Source organism: Pipistrellus hanaki, assembly GCF_964339955.1.
Source record: "Pipistrellus hanaki genome assembly, chromosome: 18".
NCBI lineage: Eukaryota > Metazoa > Chordata > Mammalia > Chiroptera > Vespertilionidae > Pipistrellus > Pipistrellus hanaki.
Window position 1 is genome coordinate 33,915,730 of NC_140520.1, and position 25,504 is coordinate 33,941,233.

General features: G+C 46.3%; 2 protein-coding genes across 11 annotated transcripts in view; one reads left to right on the forward strand and one right to left on the reverse strand.

Annotated features, from left to right (window-relative positions):
- SLAMF6 (SLAM family member 6) overlaps window positions 1–19,794 on the forward strand; it is a 32,540-nt gene extending 12,746 nt beyond the window's left edge. The window contains exons 2-9 of one of the 10 annotated variants that reach the window (XR_014793338.1): window positions 180–500; window positions 4,825–5,088; window positions 5,561–5,668; window positions 5,994–6,032; window positions 7,453–7,532; window positions 8,366–8,472; window positions 9,491–9,565; window positions 10,158–10,621. Coding sequence is in view for 7 of the 10 variants with exons in the window: in XM_084865911.1 (XP_084722037.1) it covers window positions 180–500; window positions 4,825–5,088; window positions 5,561–5,668; window positions 5,994–6,032; window positions 7,453–7,532; window positions 9,491–9,565; window positions 15,175–15,258 (971 nt within the window). In the remaining 3 variants the exon portion in view is untranslated. Of the gene's footprint in view, window positions 1–179; window positions 501–4,824; window positions 5,089–5,560; window positions 5,669–5,993; window positions 6,033–7,452; window positions 7,533–8,365; window positions 8,473–9,490; window positions 9,566–10,157; window positions 10,622–15,174 lie in introns of those variants that run through there. The other 9 variants (XR_014793339.1, XR_014793340.1, XM_084865911.1 and 6 more) reach the window with 9 other exon arrangements.
- Window positions 19,795–19,855: 61 nt separating this feature from the next.
- Window positions 19,856–25,504, reverse strand: part of VANGL2 (VANGL planar cell polarity protein 2) — a 28,498-nt gene continuing 22,849 nt past the window's right edge. The window contains exons 7-8 of the mRNA XM_084865886.1: window positions 22,586–22,817; window positions 19,856–21,646 (exon numbers count right to left, since the gene is read on the reverse strand). Coding sequence (XP_084722012.1) covers window positions 21,386–21,646; window positions 22,586–22,817 — 493 coding nt within the window. The 3' untranslated portion in view covers window positions 19,856–21,385. The remainder of the gene's footprint in view (window positions 21,647–22,585; window positions 22,818–25,504) is intronic.

Here is a 25,504-nt window from a genome sequence, read left to right on the forward strand (position 1 = left end):
GACTCCCCCAGGCCATGGTCTTTTGTGGAAGAGCCACACTTAATGGGCCAAAGAGCCGCATGTGGCCCATGAGTCGCAGTTTGCCGACCTAGCCCATTAACCAAGAGTGCCATACATTTTGTTGGGGTGGAGCCTTTTTGATAGTCCATTTCAACACAGTTTCTCTTCTGTGTTTATAGGGAACACAGTGTCACAAACTGAAGCACCCCCATTGCTGGTGAATGGGGTGCTGGGGGAGTCGGTCACTCTCCCCCTGAAGTTTCCTGAAGAAGAAGAGATCCAGTTCATCACCTGGCTTCATGATGCAACAAATGTCATCTTCATACAGATAAAGCCACCACAGATCAACAATGCTGACCCACAGCGGAAAGATCGACTGAAAGTCACCCAGTACTATTCCTTGCAGATCAATAACCTGACAATGGCGGACAGTGGAGTTTACCATGCCCAGTTAACCACAAAAATCTCAAAGAGTTATGATTATAATCTGTCGATCTTTGGTGAGTCAAAGATTGGAGTTTAATTTTGTATAGACTAAGAAATATTACATATTTTAATTCTGTGTGACTGCAAATATGTGCTAGAACCTCTTAGAAAGAATATGGCACTAGGAGCCAGACTGAGGTCCAGTGGCAAAGCAATTCAAGAGCATTGCAGATGGCCAGTTAGTTGACAGAACTGAGAACAGAACCTAAGTCTTGTGACTCCCAACCCAAAATCACCTCACTTCCCCTCACACCATAAAATGGTTCCTTTCAAACTACAAGTGTAGAGGAAGTGATGGAAGTGAAATATCTAGGATTTTGTTGCCATGTGCATGACATGTGCATTACATGTATTTGTCATGTAATCCTCACAAAAGCTTCATGAGATAGGCACAGTGTCAGTTACAGCAACACCCTACAATCACAGAGATAGTAAGTGGGAGAGCTTCCCATAGAACTAGCTGGTGTGATGCCTCCCTTTATATAAAGGTTCGTCTAACCCAGTGGTCAATGTACAGAACAGTAGTCTATGTAGAAAGTGTTCTATAAGGATGAGTTGAAAAGGAGAAATGTATTTTCTAGCGAGGTTGTTTAATTATTTTTCCCCCAGACACCTTGGGTCCTCAACATAAACTGATGGAAACCATAAAGACATAGTTTATGAGTCAATGTCAGGAAAGGAAAGTCCTTCTAGCAATCAGTGATGCCATGAATGACAGGAACGCTTATCTTCCTTGGGGAACAATAGTCACATTATCTCTTCCTTGTGTTTTCTCCTCTTCAGTCTGTCTCAAATATCTCTGCTTTTCTCTTATAAGGACACTTACTGGATTTAGGGCCACCTAGATAGATAATCCAGGATCATCTCATCCATCTGCAAAAGTCCTTTTTTCCAAATAAGATTCATAGAATATCTATGTGTGTGTGGTGGGGAGTGGGAAGGGGTGTCATCATGCAACCAACACTAGGTAATCACTGATCATCAAGGCAGAGCTACGGCCCTGGAGAGAGGAGACACATCTATTGGAAAGTCTGGGAACAGATCCCAGGTCAGGCTCCATCACACCTGTAGAGACATTCTTCTGCCACCACTCAGAAGACCAAGCATGACTTCTGCACTAACCACACTCCTGAGGCTCAATGTCCATTCCTTCTCAGGGTCTTTTAAAGTACCTCTCCTTCAAAGACACATACACAAAGAGATGCGCAAGCTATGCCAACATGTCTTACAATAGTACAGAGGGATTTCAATTTTAAAGCACTGACCAGCCCTAGCTGGTTTGGCTCAGTCGGCCTATGGACTGAAGGGACCCAGGTTTGATTCCAGTCAAGGGCCCATGCCTGGGTTGTGGGCTCAATCCCCAGTTGGTAGCGTGCAGGAGACAGCCGATCAATGGTTCTATCTCATCATTGATGTTTCTATCTCTCTCTCCCTCTCCCTTCCTCTCTGAAATCAATAAAAATATATTTTTAAAAATAAAATAAAACATTAACCAATTACTTCATATATCAGGTTAGGGGTAGCAAAAATTTTACCTTACAGGCCATAATCAACTAATTAGGACTAACTTTCTAGAATTCATTGTTTTTGTTTGTTTAAATTTATTTATTTATTTATTTATTTATTTATTTATTTATTTATTTATTTATTTATTTTAGAGAGAGGAAGAGAGGTATACAGAGATAGAAACGGCAATGAGAGAGAAATATCATCGATCAGCTGCCTCCTGCACATCCCCCGCCCCCCCAAGGGATCAAGCCCACAACCCCAGACCAGGAATCAAACCAGTGACCTGTTGGTTCCTGGGTTAATGCTCAACTGCTGAGCTACACCAGCTGGGCTAGAGTTCACTGTTAAAAAAGACATTGAGGCCATGTTAAGTTTATTCATTGAGTTAACAATATCTGTTGACTATGGACAATGTACAAGAAACTATTTTTTAGGCACTTGAAATGTATCAGTGAGCAAACAGACAAAGATCCCTGCCTTCATGGAGCTGATATTCTGGGTGGAGAGCAAGAGGAGGTAATAAACAATACATGTAATGTATAAACAAATGACATAGTATGTAAGAAAGCCATGAGTGCTGTGGAGAAAAAAGGAGATTAGAGTAGCATAAGACCATCAGATTAGAGTAGCATAAAAGTAGGGAGTAAATTTAATTGGAGGGTTATACTAAGCCTCATTGGGAAGATGACATTTGAGCCAAGACCTGTTGGAGGTGAGGGAGTAAGCCAGGAAGATATCTGGATGAAGAACATCCAGTGCGTGTACTCTCTGGTGCCTTGCATGTTCAAGGAACATCAAGAAGCAAAGTGAGGAGAGAGTAATAGGAAACAAGGTTCAGTAAGAAAATTGAGGGCCACATCATGTAAGGCTCTGAGAGCCAACATAAGGACCTTTTATTTTTTCCAGTATAATGCTTGGCATATAGAACGCATTTAATAAATGTCAGTTATTATATTGCCTGTGAACATAAGGGCTTCTGATTCTAAATCTCAGTCAGGTTGAGAACCATTGGAGGGTTTTACAAAGAAGTAATATGATTTGACTTACTTGCTTAAAAGATCTCCTGGCTGCTCTGTTGCAAATAGATTGTAAGAAACAAAGGTGGAAGCCACTGGACCAATAAGGAGGCCATTGCGACAATCCAAGCAAGAGATGATACTGGCCAAAACCGGTTTGGCTCAGTGGATAGAGCGTCAGCCTGTGGACTGAAAGGTCCCAGGTTCAATTCCAGTCAAGGGCATGTACCTTGGTTGTGGGCATATCCCCAGTAGGTGGTGTGCAAGAGGCAGCTGATCGGTGATTCTTTCTCATCTATGTTTCTAACTCTCTATCCCTCTCTCTTCCTCTCTGCAAAAAATCAATAAAATATATTAAATTAAAGAGAGAGAGAGAGAGAGAGAGAGAGAGAGATGATACTGGCTTGGACCAGGATGGCAGCAGGGGAAGTAGTGGATTCTGGGTATTCTTGGTTATTGGATGAAGTTGTTATTGACTAAGATGGAGAAAGGCTGCAGATGGAACAGGTTTTAGAGAGAAGAACGGGAGTTCTTTTGAGCATGTTGAATTGGAAATACACGTTATGTCCAAGTGGGAATGTCAAGTAAATGGTTACGAATTCATCAAGTGGGAAAAAGGTAATAATATAGCGTTTTGGTCAGCCATGAACTAAGGCTGAGGGAGATGTGACATTTATGCCAAGTATTTGTCATTGCTGTGCTAGGCTTTGTCTTATTTAACCCTCATAATGACCTAAGCACTAAGTATTATTGCCCAGTTTTACAGATGCTTGAAACAATTAACAATGTAATCATGGTCGAGTAGCCATTAAATAACTAAGTAATGATTCTAACTCAAGTCTTAATTCCAAATCCAACATTCTTCCTGCTACATAAAAGCTCCATTATGGCAAGATAAATTCCACAAGTCCTATTCAGTTAACGAAACTTAAAGCATTACTCTGTCTCTTCTAATCAGACAGTTGGAGTCATTCTGTAATTTGCTGGGTCATCTTAGGCCAAGTCTAGGTCAGTGACCTTTTCTGTACTGTGCCCATGTCCCCATTGATCCATAGCTACTGATATCTCACTAGTCAATATTTCTGGTTTCTGTTCTCATAAATTTCTGCAGTAAGTGCTTTCTCAAATGCCTGAACATATTGTACTTCTTTGCTGCCAGAATAACGTGCTTGCTCTCTCAGTTTCTTCACTAATGTTTTGGTTCTCAACGTGTCCTTTTCTGTCCTGCTGACATTCTGCGTCAGGGTCTCTTAGTCACCACTGGAGCCAGCATCGTATGCAATGAGGACCAAAATTCCTGTAGACTTGTGGGGAGTATAGTTCCCCCAGGAAGATCAGCTTCCATCTTCCACCCCAGTTGGGATTTCTGATTATGGATGAAACAGCACTCTTGTGCCTGGCTCTGTTTTCTAACCTGGCTAAGGTAGGCCTGACCCTCAGCTTACTCTCTAAATTGTTTTTACATAAGGGGGAGAAAAAAGGCTATCAAGGACTCCAAGAATAAACTGAAGTGCAGAAAAGTAAGGTGATCAGCCTCAAATGACCCAGCTAGTTGGTGGCAAACTCAGTCTTTCACTTTTCATTTCTCACACTGGCTTTTCTGTCTCACACTAATGCCCCTCATCATTTGGTCATCCCAGACCTTGATCCCATCAATTAGACAACATAAACAATGTTATTTACAGAGTATGTAGCTCAGAACATACAGCAGAGTGTCGGGTAAGAATACAGGAACATTGAGGAGAAGGACATTTTTAACAGAGGGCTGAGTCAAACCATTTGTCCTTAATCTGGGTCTTTTCTCTGCACACAGAACGACTGAGGAACTTACAAGTTGCTAATGACACTCAACTCTTTGAGAATGGGACCTGTGAGATCCAGCTGACCTGCTTTGTGGAGAATCCAGATGACCATGTCTCATTCAGGTGGCAGGCTGAAGGAAACACAATTCTGGAGGAAGCAAACCTCACTATCTCTTGGGACCCCAAGAATTCCAGTGAAGAGACATACACTTGCATAGCTAAGAATCCTGTCAGCAATTTATCCTTCTCTCTCTCTGTCCAAAGTCTCTGCAAAGGTAAGAGTCTGTCTCAGGTCTCTCTCAAAGCCTTGAGCAGCTGTAGGGTGTGGCATGTCCACAGGATTAACATGATTCCTAAAACAGCAGCCCAATGGGAGGCAGCCAAAGATGCCGGGAGAAGACAGACACTCAATGTCTACTCCCAGAGATCTCACCTTCCTCCCTCACCCCACCCTCCCCCAACTCTCCTGCAACACACTCAGAGCCCAAGAACAAAATCCTTAGGAAAACAGAATTGTTGCCTTCTCCTGGCTCTACCAAACTCTGCCCTGCCCCGTCTCCCACCCCCAGAAATCCTGCCCAGAGCCCCAGAGCTTCTGGGTATAGATGAACCCACCCTGTCCCCCAAAAGTGGCCTAGAAGAGGTTAAGTGTAGGCTCTGAGAAAAACACGGAGCCTTACTCAATTGTCCTAACTGCAACTTCTTTTTCTTTTTCTTTTTTCTTTTTTTTTTTTTTTGTCTTTTCAGGTGTTTCTAACGAAAAAAATCAACACTGGATTATCATATGGAGTGTACTAGTGCCTTGTTTGATCTGTATCATTGTGTCCTTATTTGTTTGGAAGAAAAAAGTATCAGGTTCTCTTTCTCCTTACTTGTCTCTTCTCCAAGGTTTCGGAGTCTGGGGTTCCCTTTACCTACCTTTTGGAAGACAGGGGGAAAGAGGGAGGATGTGATACTGGTTCAGCTAGTCCACTAGGACAACACCTGGGGTATAACCTCACACCCGCTAATTTGCTGAGACGTTGTCCTACTGGGAAGTGTAGGTCCCCAGGTCCTGCCTGCCCTTCCCTTTCTGGTCTCCTCCCACCACATATTCTAGAGAGACACCTATGGGGCTGGAGGGTGGAAAATCTCTCTCGTTACAGTCACAAGTTTCTATTTACTTGATTTTATTTTTCAGGTTCCTTATGCTCTTCTACTCAGCAAACCCAGAGTCCTGGTGAGTTTCTAAACTCTTAACTCCCAACCCTAAAACAGCTGGGAATAGCCAAATTGAAAAAGAAGAGGGCAGACAGAGGGCTGGATCATTGGAAAAGATGGGAGTCAGAATGTCATTACTCAGTTGGACCAGATGTCATTGTGCACGTTTGTCCCCTGTGGGACCTACAGGGCCCTTTACAAGCGTGTGGACCGGTCGCTGACACAATTTCTTGGAGTGGGATTAGGGCCATTCCCCACTCTGCTGATGGAAAACTAAGTGCCAGTGAACGGGCTCATGGCCTGTCCACTATCACCCAGCAAGTCCAGGGCAAGTGTAGGATGAGAGCATCAAAGGCCCACAGACAAACTGCCTGACCCCATCACTCTGTTCATCCAGGGCATGGGAACTGAGTAAAAACAATCAAAAGAGAAAATGTGATAGAGACACTGGGATGCAGACTCTGGACTCAGATCAGCACTGAGTCTCATTTCCTGGGGGAGAGATATAGGATGTCATGTGTAGAGTAAATGGCATGAGATCTGGTGTCAGAAAGTATGCATTTAGTTCCTTATTCGGTCACTTCCTGTATAATTTTGTGCCAAGTCAATTGAATTTTCTGAGTCTACAGTTCCTTATTTATAATAATAAAAGCATAATATGCTAATTAGACCAGATGTCCTTCCGGATGAAGCCGGGGCTGCAAGGGAAGCCTAGGTCCCGGGTTCCTGAGGGAAGCTGGTGCCAGCAGTCAAAGGAAGGAAGTCCTACTCTTGCACAAATTTCATGCATCAGGCCTCTAGTCTCTAATATAATCAAACCCAATGTAAGGACCCCTGAAAGGGTTAATCACAGGTATGTGAAATAATCCAGGTCCATTACCCTGGCCAGTTAGGTTCGCTAGCTCATAAGTACATGGTACTATTCAGTCCTAGGAGCTTCCTTGCTCACATGTGAATTCAACGGGAGGCTGAATCTTTATTTTTTTTTTAATATATTTTATTGATTTTCTTACAGAGAGGAAGGGAGAGATATAGAGAGCTAGAAACGTCGATGAGAAACATCGACCAGCTGCCTCTGGCACACCCCCTACTTGGGATGTGCCCGCAACTCAGGTACAAGCCCTTGACCGGAATCAAACCTGGGACCTTTCAGTCCTCAGACCAACGCTCTACTACTGAGCCAAACCGGTTTCGGCGGGAGGCTGAATCTTTAGGGTACCTCAAGGCTATGTGCCCCCAAGAGATGGGGTCAAAAACAGATCACATGATTGAGAAGTTTCTGGTTCAACCCAGAATGTCAAAGACTGCCAAAAATGAATGAACCGTAAGGAATGGCAGTGCCTTGAACAACTGCATCTTCAGGGCCAGAAAGTGGCCCGGGGTAGGCAAGGTCCTGGGAGAATGCTTCTGCAATTGACTGGGCCTCTCTGTGTTTTCAGCAGAGACCCCGAGGGACTCAGGGAACGATCCGACCTGCCCAGAGAACACTGTGTACGCTCGGGTCACTCATCCAAACACGGTGAGTCCTTTCCACTTTATACTCTATCATCAGCATTATTTTTATAGTCATTATTCAAAAACATGTCACCACAATCACTTGACTAATCCAAATGACGTACACCATTAAGGAGAGGAGAAGGCTACGATAGCTACACAGTTCTACGCAGGACCATTCCAGCCCCAACCGCTCTCACCCCAATGGAATGTTTACTCATACTCTTCGCTACACTGCTCTCTAACTGCTTCATGCATCAGGAAGTCTGGTCCCTTCAGCTTCATGACAAGCTGCCCGAAAGTAAAAAATTATGTCTTCCTCTCTCTCCCCCTGTGTCTTAGCCTGATGTTCAGTAAATATTTGCTGAGTGGATCAAAGTTCCATTAAGTTTGAGAGTTTCCAGAGGAGACAGATCGGTAGCAGGGAAAATAGCAGTGCTCCGCAGCAGTCTCTGAAGAGATGAGGGACAAGAATTTGCAGCCCCTTCACAGTAGAGGGCAATAAAGACATGAGTAGCCCTCAATCCTCCCCACCCCTCTAGCAACAGAAGCGGAAGGCCTTGGTGAGGCATGAATAATTCCCCACCACCTGCAAGAGGTACAATTCTAAAGAACACATCCTGGCAGGCCAATTTGTATGTCGTCTGAAAGCAAGTCCAGAGACTCATCATCCTCCAACTGACGGAAGCAATAGTCTAGCTAGAAACCTTTGGTCCCTCATACAGCCCCTCACAGGTATTTGTAAAGAATGCTCCTTGAAGAAAGGGAACGTGAAGGGAAACTCTTGTTCAGATATGTCTTGTTGGTTTTATTTTTTTCTTAATCCTCACCTGAGGATATTTTTGCATTGATTTTTAGAGAGAATGGAAAGACAGAGAAATATCGATGTGAGAGAAACACATCAAGTGCTTGCCTCCTACACGAGTCCTGACCAGGGCCTGGGCCGGGAGGAGCCTGCATCTGAGGTACATACCCTTGATGGGAATCCAACCCAGGACCCTTCGGTCTACAGGCTGACAGTCTATCCAGTGAGCCAAACCAGCTAGGGCTTGTTCAGATATTTCTATTGTCCTTCCCATTTCCTCTTGAAGACAAGATGAATCACTCTCAAGAAACTAATCTGCAAATTTAACTTTTTTTTTTAATGTAAAATTGTACTTTGGAGAGTTTTAGAGGTCTTGAAAACACCCTATATATTTGTTAATTAATTTTAAATGTCAAAACCTCTGAGCACAGGGGACTTCTGTTATTGCTACATTTTGTATTCCAAGCAGAGCCACTCTTTAAAAAAAATTTATATATATATATATATATATATATATATATATATATATATATATAGTGATTGATTTTTTACAAGAGGAAGGGAGAGAGATAGTTAGAAACATTGATCAGCTGCCTCCTGCACACACCCCACTAATGATGTGCCCACAACCAAAGTACATGCCCTTGACTGGAATCGAACCTGGGACCTTTCAGTCTGCAGGCTGACGTTGTACCCACTGAGACAAATTGATTTTGGCCAGAGCCTCTCTGAATACCAGATGTGTCTCCTACCGGTTCCCCCTGCTTGAGGAGAACCCAGTGACTTGATGACCAGGCAATTAGAATCACAGGGATAAAACAGAGCAGGCAGCACCATCCAGGTATAGCAAGTAGAGATCTGAGACAGAAGATAGTGGAGTTGGGTTCAGGACAAGAATGTTTCCTTTTCTTCACAACACTTGCTAAGAAAGTCACCCTTCGGTCTTTGGTTCTTGATCTCACTGGTTTGCTGGGGTGTGCTTCTGTCTGGGGGTCAGAAAATGCCACTAAAGTCACAGGTTTGAGAGCTGGTGGTGTTTGGTCTCCAGCTCCCCTTGCTAAGCACTCCCTAGCCTTCCTCCTGGAGAACTCTGGCACACTGCCTTTCTCTGGGAATATGTCTTTGCATGAGTATCTCTTTGTCTGTGTGAGTCAAATGAGTATGATTCCTTTTTATAGAAAACGGGAATCCCAATACCTATGAAAAATAATGATTCCTCTACAATTTACTCCGTAATTTGTCAACCCAAACAGGTAAGCCCATGATTGCCTCATGTTCTTACATTCTTACCTCTCTCATTAGACCTATGACTTTACCAAGAAAGCCAAAGTTAAGGAGCCATTTTTGTCCTTCCTGGTTTGGCTCATTAGATAGAGCGTTGGCCTGCAGACTGAAGGGTCCCAGGTTTGATTTCAAAGGCATATGCCCTGGTTGTAGGCTCCATCCCCAATATGGGGCTTGCAAGAGGCAGCCAGCCAATAATAATCTGATTCTCTCTCATCACTGATGTTTCTATCTTCCCCTCTCCCTTTTTCTCTAAATTCAATAATATATATATACATATTAAAGTTAAGGGGCCCTTAACAACTGGTCGATAGTAATAATGCCAGCAGAATATAAAAAGTCTCAGGATATGATCAAAACATATCTAAAAAGGTTTGTTGTATTAGGATCACCATGCATATCTATGTCTTCAGCCTACTTGTGTTTTAATTCTCTTATGCTATCAGTCAATATTCCTATCTTCCCTCTGGTGCTCTGCAGACCTCCTCTGTAGCCATGGGGTCTGGCCTGAGACTCTGGTCCTTATTAACCCACTTCATTTTCCTCTTTTTCCCATTAAAGTGAGCCCATTTCTTCCAGGGTAACTAACAGTTCTTGACAACATCATCTAAGTTGCTGAAATGTCTCAAAGGAATTCAGGATTGACACATCTTCTCCTGAACACATGGGAGACCACAGAGCGGGAATTCTGCCTGAAAACAGAAGTTGAATATCTAGGATTATCACTTCCAGTCCTTCAGACTTGAACCTGCTTACCTAGGTCAAACACCAGTTAACTGCCACGTGTCCATATTTGCAATGGAGCCCTGACCGGTTTGGCTCAGCGGATAGAGCATCCGCCTGCGGACTCAAGGGTCTCGGGTTCAATTCTGGTCAAGGGCATGTACCCTGGTTGCAGGCACATCCCCAGTGGGGGGTGTGCAGGAGGCAACTGAACCATGTTTCTCTCTCATCAATGTTTCTAACTATCCCTCTCCCTTTCTCTCTGTAAAAAATTAATAAAATATATTTTTTTAAATTTGCAATGGATATTATAAAATTAATATAATGATGCATATTAGCATAACCAATGGACACAGACACTGGGGTGGTGGGGGCTTGCCTGGGATAAGAATGGCTTGGGGGAGGGGGTCAATTGGGAAAAAAGAAGACATGTAAAACTTTAGACAATAAAAAAATAATAATAAAATCATATATATGTGTGTGTGTGTGTGTGTGTGTGTGTGTGTGTGTGTGTGATTTTATTATATATATATCACAATTTGGGTGTTCTTGAATATTTTCAGCTGAAAATTCTCACGAAAAATGATTTTAAAGTTCGTCAGGGCTGCCACTTAGGGAAAAAATTTTTCTTTATAGACACATGTGGAGTGTAGGGAAGGTCCACTGCTTGCGTCTACAGACACCTATGACAGACATTGGGTTGAGGAATAACATCATGTGCAGCCTGTGATCAAAATAACAATTTCTAATCTGCTCCAGGAAGAACATGCTTCAGATAACATGCCTGGGTATTAACTTTCCCTTTGGCAACTAAGCAAATGAACTTATGGTTGATAGAGAGACTCTAATCCAGAAGACCACCACTTCTCTCCTTTTGGAAAGCAGCAGAATTGTGACACATGGGTATCGCTTGGTTTGTGCAAGCCAAATGAGCAAGGTTACCTTGGGAGAGAATACAATGTGTGGATTACATGTGTTGTCTTTGGAATTGGGTAGACTCATGCTCAAATCATGTACTGGACATATCTCCTGGAACATGCTACCTAAGTTCTTGGAGCTTTGGTCTCCTAGACCAGTGGTCGGCAAACTCATTAATCAACAGAGCCAAATATCAAGAGTACAACCACTGAAATTTCTTTTGAGAGCCAAATTTTTTAAACTTAAATTTCTTCAAAACAGACTCGCCCAGGCCGTGGTATTTTGTGGAAGAGCCACACTCAAGGGGCCAAAGAGCCGCACGTGGCTCAAGAGCCACAGTTTGCCGATCACGGTCCTAGACTGAAAAAGAAGGGTGTGATACATCAGCCCTATTACTCAAACCAGGAGCCTGAGTTACCTTTGACTCCAGCTTCTCTATCACCAGGCCCTTTGGACTCTTCCTCCGAAGACATATCTGAACTTACCCACTTCTCCACAAATCTTCCACCAGCATCCTCTATCCAGTCATTACCATCTCTAACCTGGAAGGCTGCAATAAACTCTGAACAACTCTCCCCAGTTTTGCTCTTCCCTCCCTCTACCCCATTTTCCAAAAGACAGCCAGAGTCGTGTTTTTAATATAAATCAGATCTTTCACTGGTCTGCTTAAAACTCTGCAATATTTCTCCCTGCACTCAGAATGAAATTGCATCTCCATGGCCCTGGATGGTCTCTGGCCCATCTCCAGCCTCAGCCATTATCACTCTCCCACCGCTGTCTCTGTTTATCCTCCCTGGTCTTCTGTCAGCTCCTCCATTAAAGGAAAGAGCTCTTTAAGGGAGAATTATTCACATCCTGCTCGGCTCCTCTTCATTCTTTAGGTCTCAGCTTATATAGGTCACCTTCTTAAAGAACCTTCTCAGACCTCTCTATCGGGGTGCTCTCCCCATTTTTCTGTCACACTGCCATGTCACTTATCATATGGCAAAACATATTTCTTTTTATTGGCTTATAGTAATGTGAGTTTCTCCTACTATACATAAACTTTCCTGGAATAGGGACCATAATAATTTTACTTATCACTGTTTCCCTGGCACCTAGCACAGTAGCTAGCACATAGAAAATGTTCAGCAAATATTTTAAATAAGTGAAATGAATGTGTTATAAAATTGTGTGAGAATTAAATAAGATAATGTACCTGATGTCTTCAGCATAGTGCTTAGTTCATAAAAATGCTCAATAAATGGTAACTATTGTTGTTGCTGTTGTTAAATTACATTTCTCCCGAACCAACAACTTTTCTCACAAACCTTCAAAAAATACGAGAGAAGAGGATACATTGTCTGAGCCTAGCTTTCTTATCATTTCCTGCCTTTCCTCTGCTCAAATTCTCATATTCCCTTCTTTTACACCATTCCCTTCAGAAGAATGTCATGATATTTTGTGGGTTCAATATATTTTAATGTCTTTTTTTTAAGAAACATTTTATTGAGGTATAATTAACATGCCAAAATTACATATTTAATGCATATAACTGATGTTTTAAATAAGTATACATTTGTGAAACCACAACCACAATCAATACTGTAAACATATCCATACACTCTGAAAGTTTCCCTCTACACTTTTTTTTTAATTTTTAATTTTTGTGTGTGGGCTAAGAATACTTAACATAAGATCTGTCCTCCTAGCAAATTTTTAAGTATAGGATACAATATTGTTAACTATAGACACTATGCTGTACAATAGCTCTCTGGGACTTATTCCTCCTACATAACTAAAATTTTACATCCTTTGACCAAGACCCTCTGCATTCTCACCTCTCTACCCCCACCTCACTTATCCTCTGGTAATCCCTATTCACTCTCTGCTTCTATAAGTTTAACTTTTAGATTTCTCATATAAATAGGATCATATTATTATTTGGTGTGTGTGCGTGTGCGTGTGCGTGTGTGTGTTTTACTTAGTATAATGTTCTCCAGGTTCATCCATGAATTTTATTTTTTATTGATTTCAGAGTGGAAGGGAGAGGAGTTCCCTTTCCTCCACATCCTCATCAATGCTTGTTATTTTTTTACTAGAGTTCCAGTGCATGAAATTAGTGCACTAGGAAAGGGGGTCCCTCAGCCCGGCCTGTGCCCTCTGGCAGTCCAGGACCCTGTAGGGGATGGGGTCTGGCCTAAGCCAGCAGTTGGATATCCCTCTCACAGTCTGGGATCCCTCTTGCAGTCCTGGACCCCTCGCTCCTTGCTGCCTGCATGCTCACTGCTCCTTACTGCTTGGCTTGTTGGTCCTTAGCACTGCTGCTGAGGCAGGAGAGGCTCCCTCTACCACCACTGTGCTCACCAGCTGTGAGCTTGGATTTTGGCTGAGTGGTGCTCCCACCGAGGGAGCATGCTGACCACCAGGGTGAAGCTCCTGCATTGAGTTTCTTCCCCCTGGTGGTCAGTGCACATCATAGCAACTGGTCATTCCACTATTGAGTCAATTTGCATATTAGGGTTTTATATATAGGATTTGTGTTTTTGTATAGCCATCTTTATAGGTGTGAGATGATATCTTGTTATGGGTTTGGTTTGCATTACCCTAATGAGTAGTGATGTTGAGCACCTTTTCATATATTTATTGGCCATTTACATGCCTTCTTTGAATGAATGTCTATTCCAATCCTTTACCCATTTTAAATTTGTGTTATTTGGTTTTTTACTACAGTATTGAGTTTTGGTAATTTCTCATATATGTTGGTGTGTCTTAAAAAAAAAAAAAAAAAAGAACAGGGAGAAAGAGGAAGAGAGAGAAAAACACTAATGTGAGAGAGATATATCATCTGTTGCCTCCTATTCACACCCCAACTGGGGATTGAATCCACAACCTGGACAAGTGACCTGACTGGGAATAGAACTGGTGACCTTTCAGTGCATGGGATGATGCTCAACCAACTGAGCCACACCAGCAGGGCTATATTTTGGATATTAATCCTTTATCAGGTGGATGGTTTGCAAATGTTTTCTCCCATTCCATAGGTTTCCTTTTCATTTTGTTTCCTTTGCTACGCAGAAGCTTTTTAGTTTGATGTAATTCCATTTCACTTTTTCTACTTTTGTTGCCTTTGCTTTTGGTGTCAAATTCAATAGATCATTGCCAAGACCAATGTCAAGAGGCTTTTCTCCTGTGTTTTCTTCTAGAAGTTTTACAGTTTCAACTTTTACAAAAAAAAAAAAAAAAGCTATGAAATACACTTAAAGCCATTAGTGAACGCCGTATACTTTATTAGAAGGCTCTTAGCCCGGACCAATGTGGCTCAGTGGTAGATCGCTGGCCCTGTGCACCAAAGAGTTGAGGGTTCGCCAAAACCGGTTTGGCTCAGTGGATAGAGCGTTGGTCTGTGGACTGAAAGGTCCCGGGTTAGATTCCGTTCAAGGTCATGTACCTTGGTTGCGGGCACGTCCCCAGTATGAGGTGTGCAGGAGGCAGCTGATTGATGTTTCTCTCTCATTGATGTTTCTAACTCTCTATCTCTCTTTCTTCCTCTCTGTGAAAAATCAATAAAATATATGAAATATATGAAAGAAAGAAAGAAAGAAAGAAAGAAAGAAAGAAAGAAAGAAAGAAAGAAAGAAGGAAGAAAGGAAGGATCTCTTGGCTTTGAAGGAAAATATCATCCCTCTTCAGCAGGAAGCAGTTACAGAAGAAAACCTGTGCCCCTTTTCTCTGACAGAATTCAGAGCCAAGATCCTTGAGGGGGTAATGTGATAGACAGTTAGACATGAGCAGAGCAGGGATGATGGGCCAGGTACAGAAAGTCAGCAGAGTGGGCAGCCCTGGGCGCCTAGCAATGCACAATTTAGGGTAGGTCCTTCCTCCCCTAGCATATCGCTAGTCATGTGGTTTGGACACCCTCACCTTTTCCTCCCTAAAGATAACGTCTAGGCCTCAGCTGAATTTCAGCTCCAGGACCAGAAAGGCAGCAAAACTAGACAAGCAACACCACGCTGACCTCAGGACCAGCTGTGATGACTAATGATCTCTGCCCTGGAACAGACCAATCCATCAGTGCAGACCACAACCGTGAAAGGACACACCTGGAAAACTGCTGAATATTCTATGAAGATCTTTTCCTGGGATTCCCCTAAAATCTCCACCCTGAACCCCTAGAATGGAAGACCCAGCTTGCTCACTCTTCCGGGAGCACGCCTGCATGCGATTTCCTTTCCCCGTTCCCCATGACATATTACCATTATCTTCCTCACCCCCAAGCTCTATGGGCCCTTCCTTTGCCTCTGTAACTTACACTGAGTGGCCAGATGATGATGATCTCTGGACGCATAATAATCTGGCCACTCAGTGTATATCCTATATAATAAAAGGCTAATATGCAAATTGTCCCCTCAACCAGGAGTTCGACCAGCAGGCAGGCTGGCCAACCGCTCATGCCCCCTCTCCCTGGCCAGGCATGCACTGGGCCTCTAATATATATATTATACTGCACCTAGGGATCTTCATGTGTTCGGAGATCATAATAATCTGGCCATTCAGTGTATTTCCTAAGCCCATTTCTTTTATGAATTACTTCTTTACCTCTGAGATTTTATAAATAGAGGCCCAGTGGAAGGGTGAGGGAGGGGGATCCCTCAGCCGGCCTGAGCCCTCTCGCAGTCTGGAAGCCACGCAATTGATCACCCCATAGAGGGAGGCCCCACTCACCTGCCACAGCCCACCAATCAATGCAGTCATGGGGCAATGGCAGGGCCCCCCAACCAATCACATCCCACCCACCTGGGCTGGCCTGGCATGGTTGTCCGGATGGTCCTTCCACTGTTTAGCCCTTTGTTCGACTTGCATATCACACTTTTATTATTAAGATGTTCACCTATAGTTTGAATCTTGACTCTGAATTCTTTCCTAGCGGGAACCCATGTACCGAGGGTTGTTGAAGTCCCCAGATCTGATCTGACTCCGCCTAGTGCTGTGCCTGCTGCCACCAGCTGTCAGGCTGGAACATCTTGGGCGCTGAGTAAAGACTCACTAAAATGAAAGCAGTTATTTTATCTGCCCGTAAAGAGAAAGAATGATTTGAGAGGCCTGCTAGAAATTTGGTCACAATAACTCAAAAGCTGGATTTGAGGTAAACTGAAAGCAGTAGTAAGTGAAACTATAAGCCTCGTTACATAAAGAAAAGTCATAAGAACGGGGGGTTGTAGTTTCGAGGGAAGTTAATTTTATTTGTTTTCATATGAGAAAGACTGGAGTACAATTGTAAAGGAAGAAGTACATGATCCCTTTTACACACCCCTATTGTATTGTTTGTTTTTTTAATTCATCCAACAATTTTCTTTTCTTTTTTTTAATATATTTTATTGATTTTTTACAGAGAGGGATAGAGAGTTAGAAACATCGATCAGCTGCCTTTTGCACACCCCCTATTGGAGATGTGCCCACAACCAAGGTACATGCCCTTGACTGGAATTGAACCTGGGGCCTTTCAGTCCGCAGGCCGACGCTCTATCCACTGAGCCAAACCGGTTTCGGCCCAACAATTTTCTTATTGAGCACCAACTGTATGTGAGGAACTGGTACAAATGCTAGGAAGACTCAGGTAAATAAAACAAATCCCCTTCAAGGAACCTGTGTTGCCCCCTCTTGATTCTAAAATTCCTTAAATTTCTTGAAGAAAGGCTCCGTGAGTTCCTTGTTGTCCAGCCAGCGCTCCTCTGTGCCCTGCCTGTGACCAGGCCACGGCCTCACCTTGGGTCATTGGGTCTGCCGCATCCTATCAGCTGGATCTTCCCCCAGGACAAGGACCTCATCTCTTGTCCCTGCATCCTCAAAGCCTGGCAAAGCATGAGATCGGAAGAGGAAGACTGAACCTAGGAAGCAGGTCAACTCCAGTCAAGTTTACGTTTGCTTATTTGTTTTAACCTTAAGAAGCTGTTATGTGCTAAGTATTTTGCTCAAAGTCACAGAGAAGCTTGGGTCTTGCTGGAGCTGCAAGGCCCTGGCCTCTTGCTGATTCTGATACTTGAATATAAGCGCAATTCCAACTGAATATTTTCATCTATACTAACAAAGGGTAATATGCTAATTAGACCAGCATCTTCCGGACATCCTTCCAGACAGAACCACAGTGGTGGGGGCTGAGGCAGAGGTGGTTAGGGGCAATCAGGCCAGGAGTGAGCAGTTAGGGTGATCAGGCTGGCAGGGGAGAGCAATTAGGGCAGTTAGGGAGAGCAGTTAGACTAGGGGTGTCGAACTCAATCAGAGAAGGGGCCAAAATCTAAAATCCAGCCTAAATCGCGGGCCGAATGGTTTACTGAACAGTCATAAACTGACAATGTCATAAACTGACAGCGGAGTGCAGTGATGACAGCGCGGTGCGGGCCACATTGCAAGGCCTGGCGGGCTGGATTTGGCCCGCGGGCCTTGTGTTTGACACATGTGCGTTAGAGGGATCAGGCCATCAGGGGAGAGCAGTTAGGGGGGTCAGGCTGGCAGGCAGAGGCATTTAGGAGCGATCAAGCAGGCAGGAGTTCCAGATTGGAGAGGGTGCAGGCCAGGCTGAGGGACACTCCCCCTCCTCTCCTATGCATGAATTTCATGCACTGGGCCTCTAGTTTTATTGTAAATAAGACTAGATGACTATTGCTATACTTTCTTTCGTGCAGTGCCTGAAAGACTGAAGAGATAATGGTCAAAATAAGATATTTAGAAATAAGACATAGACTTCAGGGATTTTTAGTCACTGTTGACTAAAATAAATTATTCCCTGAAATTCTTATGGATCTTTCCTTCCTCCTTATGCTAACAACGATCCACCCATCCCCATCTGCCTCTCCTCGGAGAGAACAATTTCCTGTTCCTTCATCTGAGAAACAATGGAATGATAATGAGCTCACACTGCCCCCTCCTGGCCTACCCGTTCCCTAACAAGGAGCACACATATCCACTCTGGCCTGACCCTCTTTGCTCTCTGTAAAAAAAGAAAGACAACAAAATGCCCCCACAAAAGTCAAATGTCTTTATTTTATATTTTTTAAAAAAAGTTTGTACAGTTTTAGTTTCTATGTTAAGAAAAAAAAATCCCTAAAACTGCCATAATGTTTAGATTCACTGCAAACTGTAAAAACAAGCATTTTATATATTAAAAAAATTTACATTTTACAATTTTCTACATGCATGCACAGGGTCTCAGTTCTGTAACCCTCCCACCCACCCACACCCCCTCCCCCCAAAAAAAAGGAAAAAAGAAAAAAAAATCTAGATCCCACAGTAGAAAATTCTACATTTACAATCTCACTTGGAAGGGATTCAAAAAGGCCCTTCCTCCGCGCACAGAGGAATCACAACAGTCACACACCAGGACGAAGCCCAGCCGCAGGCACTGCCCGTGGGGAGAGCCGAGGAATGAGAAGACAGACGGAGAGGCAGAGGAGAAGCACAGACTCTGGGAAATGGGCGTGTGAGCTGAGAAGGTCAGGGACCCAATGTCTCCGATGCTTGATGACAAGCACAATGCAGGGTTTGTAAAAGGAACTGGGGGGGGGGGGGGGGGGCGGGGGGGGAGACAAGAAATGAAGGGCTGAAATGGTGGGGGATGGGAAGAAGCACGAGAGATTACGGGGAAATAAACAGATCACGAAGAGTGAGGAAGGGACGGATGGGGACAGCCGCAGAGTGGCGAGGTAGGTGGAGGAGGGAGGCACAGTGTCCTGGTATGGAGGGACAGGGGAGAGGGGGGAATGTGCTCCAAAGTGATGAAAAGGAACGCCGAGGAGGGGTGAAGGGACGGCACCAGGATGCCATGAAGTCATAGGAAGACCCAGCCACAGCGCCCCCTGGGGGTGGGGGCGGAGGCGGGCACACCCGCACCGGGGAGAATGAGTGACGGGACAGGAGACAGGAAGGACACTGCTCAAGGGGACTCAGCTGCACGCCCCACGGCAATTCACAGCACGAAGACAGCCTCCCACGGAGGAGAAGGAAGGACACACAGCCACACACGTGACGATCCATCCTGACATTTTAAAAAATAATCATCATCATCCAAGAAGATAAAGATACCACAGTTCTGTCGCAAAGGGCCCAAACACTATCATCCTCAGTCGCGGCCCTTAGTGCTTATACGGAAGGGGTTTTCTTTTTGCTTCAGGAAAAAAGGAATGAAGAAATCACAGTGATTCAACACATGGCAGGTTCTTAAAATAAACACTCCCTGCCCCTAACCCGGGGCAGCAACGAAGACCCCCCAACCGTCTCCCTCTCCAACGCAACCCTCACACCTCACGGCCCCACTCCTGCCCCCGGCGGCAATGGTCCCGGTCACCATCCGGGCCCGTTTCCCGGGAGAGCGAGGTATTTAGAAATGTGACCCAGAGGCGCTCCTCCAACACCGGCACCCCCAGGAGTCTGTCCACAACCCCGGGCCCTGCCTCCGGTCAGCCCTGGCTGAAGAGCCCTTGCTTAGTAAGTGGTGGTGGAGGGGAGGGGGCCGGGGGAGGGGGCAGATGTGCTTTTCCAGAAAGGACAGCAGGAGAAATGCCAGTTGCTCGGCTCCCCCAAGCCCAGGTCTGCCAGCGGGAAGCCTCCCTCTGAGACAGACACCCCTGGGCATCTGACCCAAGCGGCTCTCTGCGGGGCAACGGCCAGTGAGTTCTCTGGGGAAAGACAGGCCTGTGAGGGACACCGCGATGTATTTGGAGGGTGAGACCCAGGGGCACCCTCCGGCCCAGCCACCTTAAAGGTCTGCCACGTGGGTCCTGGCAGGAGGTATCTGGATGCGTCCCTCCCCACCCCACCCCACCCCCTGGCTAAAACCACATGGTTTCAAGGCTCAGATTTACACTGAATCTATTAATGTGTAGTAGAGGGCCTGCACACGATGCTCGAAAGGAGATGGAAATTCTCAAGAATTCAGACTGGGTGCAAGGACGGTGAGAGCTACATGGGGTAAAGGGGCTCCACACCCACAAAAGGCAGCGATCCTGGTCCTTCACCCCAACACAGAGGGAGGCCAGAGCCCAGAGAACCGGGCAGAGGGGGGAGAGGAGGGGACCCTGGCCAGCCAAGGGAGAGAGAGACCCCTGAGACAAAGAGGTGGACTTAAGGCAGGGGACAAGGAGGAGCGGCTGGCTCCCCCAAGAGAGAGGTGAGACAACAGGTCTCTGGAGCTGAAGGAAGAGACAGCGAGACTGGAGGTGGCCGGTGAAAGGAAGAACCGTGTTTGCCTAAGACCACCGGGGCGGGGGTGGGGCCCACAGGCAGGTATAATAATTCTGTGCTGGAGTCTCCGGGTCATCCTTCGCTGGCCCACTGAGATGTCTCTCCTGCCCTTCCCTCAGGGGCTACCCAGGAAAGAGCCCTAAAAAGAGGGGACCCGGGAAAGGAGGTCACAGATGGTGTCTGTCCCAGGCTGCCCGCGGTCACATGTCAGAAGCAGACGGCGGAGACTGCAGGGTGAAGACGGGATCATCCCTTGCCCTGGATATGGATGGCCGGATGTGGGAGGCCCTCACAGCAGGAAGCAAATCGCTCTGGCAGGGGGACCCCTAACTCTGGGGCGGTGGGGGGAGGACACAGGCCTGCCCTCGCCCCAGAAACTAGGGATCTGCTGCAGGGGAGTGAGCGGCAGGAGGGGCGGACCGCCTGCCGTCGGGAGGTCTCGGGAAGCTGCTGCCCTGGAGGGGTTTGGCACCGTGGTTCTCTGCAGCCATGTCTGTGCCCCCCAGAGGCACCCCGTGAGGAGCCGCCGGGAAGAACAGCCACGAGAACCTGGGTTCGAGAGTGGGGGCTCAGGAGAGCCCTGTGCACGTTCAGAAAAGACAGTCATCCGGGGAGAGGAGAGGAGAGAGGAGAGGGCGGGGGAGAGGCACTGATTCCTCAGGGCCTGGGAAGGTGCCAGAGGGAGGGGGCAGAGAAGAGGGAACCTCCCAGGTACTGATGACAGCAGGATGGTCTCTCCAGGATGGCCGAAGAGGGGAGGAGACAGGGTAGGGGTAAGTTCATTCAAGTAAAAAAAAAAACAAAAACAAAAACCACCAAACACGCGAGGGCGAGGGCGAGGGCGAGGGCTGCAGGAACGGGGCCGGACCTGAGCGCCCAGCCCCTCCCAGCGCCCCCGGAGCCCGTCTCCCACTCCCCCTGCTGCGACACGGTCACACCGAGGTCTCCGACTGCAGCCTCATGACAAACTTGTGCGACTTGGGGTCCACAAATTCCTCGGAGAGTTTGAAGAACGGGACCTTCTTGGTGCTGACCACCAGGCTGAAGTCCTGGCGTTTTAAGAGGAAAACGATGCCATCCTTAAGGCCGTTGGTCACCGGCTCCTCGCTCACCAGGGTCCACTGTTTGGCCAGCCAGCGTTCCTTGTGGTACTGGATGGTCGGTCCGGCGGCCAGGTACCGCTCCAGGAAGGCCTGGGAAGGGGAGAGGGAGCCGCGTCAGAAGCTCTCCCACCCACCCACCCGCCATCCTGCACACCCCGGGGCTCCGCTTCCAAAGACGGCAGCAGGCCCCAGCTCACCGGGCCCTCAGCGGTCTCAGGATGTCACAGCAGGAGGAAGGCTGAGACCGTCGGTGCCAGACCCGTGCTTTATAAACGAGGAAGCGGGAGCCCACAGAGGTGATGTGGCTCAGCAGGGTCGGGCCTGGAGCTCAGCTCTCCTAACACCATGCTCTGCCCTTCCCCCTCACACCCTGGATGATCCGGGCAAGCCCTCCGCATTCCTCCTTTCTCTCCACCCAGCTGCCATGCTCAGGGACGGGCAGGTCTGCACCAGCAGAAAGCTGGAGGTGTCCTGGTTCAAGTGCAGTGTCTTTCGCCACCCATGCACCAAGGATGGCTCAGGGGAAGCAAGACTAGGCAGTGGGCAAAAAGCAGAGGGGTGGGTAATGGCTCAAAATGAGCAACAACAACAAAAATAAATCTGCTGGAAGGGAAGGGGTAAACGTGGGATGTTAGATCTGGGAATGTCAGTGCTTTTCTAGAGATGAGAAAGAGACTCAACCTTTCCCCAAATGGTCCCCAAGTTCTCTCTTCTCCTCACCACTAAGAACTTTAGCCCATGAAGAGATGGGTGGATGGGGTAGAAATGAGAGAAGAGACTATAAGAAGGTTGGGGGAAGGAGGGAGAGGGAGAAGGAGAGAGAGAGGGGGAGAGAGGAAGAGAGCGGGAGAGGGGGAGAGGGGAAGAGGGGGAGAGGGGGAGAGGGGGAGAGGGGGAGAGGGGGAGGAGGAGAAGGAGAGGGGGAGGGAGAGGGAAAGTAAAGGAAGAAGTGAGAGAATATGGGAAAGGGAGCTGGGAAGAATTGCCAGCACTAGAGGAAGCAGAGGATGCTGGGCGGAGCAGGCCCACCTTGGGCGTCATGTCGTGTGTGATGCAGAACTCCAGGTGCTGCAGGATGCTCTCCATGGTGTGGTAAGGCTGCTGCTTGGTGGTGCGGAGGTACTTCTGCATGGCTCGGGCCATGGATGCGAAGATGGCCTGGGCTGCCTCCCGGGGGTCCATCACCTCCCTGGGGTTCTTCTGCTCCTCTTCCTGCAGCCGCTTAATGTGAGTGAAGGCCTCCTCCACCGCCACCACAAGCCTGGGGGAGGGGGGACGGGACGGGTCTGGAGCAGACGCCCACCTCTCATCCCCCCCTCTCCCCCTCAGCCCTCCAGCAGCCAGAGCAAGCTCAGGCCTCGGTGCTCTTAGGAAGCAATAGGACCCCATGTGCAGCCTAGGGCTGGGCTTCGGGGACTATGTGTATTTGCATAAGCATATGCTGTTGGGGGGGCGTTTCCCCACTGGGGACAGGAGACAGCTATAGAGCTCAGTGAGCACAGCCCTGGGACTCAGAGAGCACTCGAATGTCAAACCCAGAGAGACAACTGAGAACTGTGCTACGGGAAAGACCAGCATTGCAGCAAACGCTAAGAAAGGCTTTCTTAAATAAGATGCTCAAATCACACTTCATAGCGGGAGGCGGGAGGGCGGGGGAGGGGGGGCGGAGGGTTAATAGATACAACTACACCAAAATGAAGGTTTCTAAGCATGGACAACATTAATGAAAATCTCTTGGGGCAGAGGATGGGGGTGGAATGTAAAGAATATGCTACAAATCAAGAAGGAAAAAGGCCAAACACTACAGAAAAACAGGCAAAGGAGATGAACAAACAATTCGCCAAAGGCCTAAAAGGCTAAAAAAATTTTATGAATTAATCACTTGCTAGTAATTAGAGATATTTAAAATGTAAATAAGACATTACTTATCCAACAAAATGAAAAAAAAAAACTTAGGAAGATGACTATAATCCAAATATTGGTTAGGATGTTGTGTGGACTCAATGAACTACTCTGCAAAGATAGGATGGTACACGTTGAATATTTAGGCAACATCTGTGAATCTCAGAAACATAGTGTTGCCTGGCTGGTGTGGCTCAGTGGTTGAGCATCGACCTATGAATCAGGAGGTCATGGGTTCAATTCCCAGTCAGGAGGTACTTCTGCATGGCTCGGGCCATGGATGCGAAGGTTGTGGGCTTGATCCCCAGTGTGAGGCATGCAGGAGGCAGTCAATCAATGATGTTTCTTGCTCATCATGGGTGTTTCTATCTTTCTCCCTTCCTTTCTAAAATCAATTAAAAAAAATTTTTTTTTAAAAGAAACAGTGTTAAAGGGGAACAGGAAAAATAAGCCAATTTGCAATAAAAGCTGAGGGAGACACCCCAACACCAATATTGGGAAGCCCTTCAAATAGCAGGTAACGGGGAAGGAAAGGGTCCCTTTGGAGGTGGCCGTGGAGAAGACCCTCAGGCAAGGCAGAAGGTAAGGGAGCAGGGGACGTCTCCGGTTTCCTTCCAGGAGAGCGCCTTGTACAACTGGAAACGCACCGAGACGCTGCAGAAGCGGGGTGATGACCTCTGGTCTAGTGCAGAGGGCGCCAGGCTTGTGGGAGGACAGGCCAAGCACTCTCTTCCTCCCTTGCGGCCTGGAGATCGAATGGGAGGAAGGGCCCGAGACCTTCTGCGCCTGCCTGTCAGACAGACCCAGGTGGGACCTGACAGCAGTTGGCAGCAAGAAAGATTCTTCAGGTGTGACTTAAATTCACATAATAATGTGAATGGGAAAAAGGAAGCAGAGGGGCACTAGACCGTCATTTTTGCAGGTAAAAATGTACCATCTGCTGAGCAAGCTTTCAAGATCTGCTGGTAGGAGATCTCAGCCTCAGTCCCTGCTGTCGCAGGGGAGGTTCACAGCCTTTCACTGGTCCCTGGCCCACTGCAGTAGGTGGAATTCAAAGGTACCCCCATCCACCTCTGCCAGGTTCCCACTCCTTATGATTCAATAACATCAGCACATTTAGAGGATAAAATTAAAGTGTTAAATTAACTGACTTTAAAATACAACATTGGGTCCAGTGGGTGTGGTTCAGTGGTTGAGCATCAACCCATGAACCAAGAGGTCACCGGTTTGATTGCCAGTCAGGGCACAGGCTCGGTTGTGCCCTCTATCTGGGGCATGCAGGAGACAGCCGATCAATGATGTTTCTCTCTCATCCATGTTTTTATCTCTCTTCTATCCCTCTCCTTCCTTTCTTTCTAAAAAAAAAAATCAATAGACAGTATTTAAAAATATAATAATATGAGATTAGACTGGTAATCAGTCAATATGAAAACATAGATAAACATAATACTCACTGCCACATCAAGATTACAACTAAAATAGCAAAACTGGTTTGGCTCAATGGATAGAGCATCGGCCTGCAGACTGAAAGGTCCCAGGTTCGATTCCGGTCAAGGGCACCAGGAGGGGGTGTGCAAGAGGCAGCTGACCGATGATTCTCTCTCATCGATGTTTCTAACTCTATCCCTCTCTCTTCCTCTCTGTAAAAAATCAATAATATATATAAAGATTACAACTAAAATACAGAACAACCATCACTCAGAACCACCTGGAATCTAGCTGAATGGAGATCCCACAACTTGGGAATTAAAGAAGAAGCACATCAAGACTGGTGTCTTTGTCAGGGACAAAGACTCAGGGCAGAATCAAGGAACCAGCTGGTGCCACACTCACATTTGGTGGTTTAATATCAGGAGGGAGCCCAGCCAGTGTGGCTTAGAAACTGAGCATTGACCCATGAACCAGAGGTCTCAGCAAATGCCCAGGTTGCAGGCTCAATCTCCAGTGAGGAGTATGCAGGAGGCAGCCAATTGATGATTCTCTCTCATTATTGATGTTTCTATCTCTCTCTTCCTCTCTGAAATCAATAAAAATATATTTTTTAAA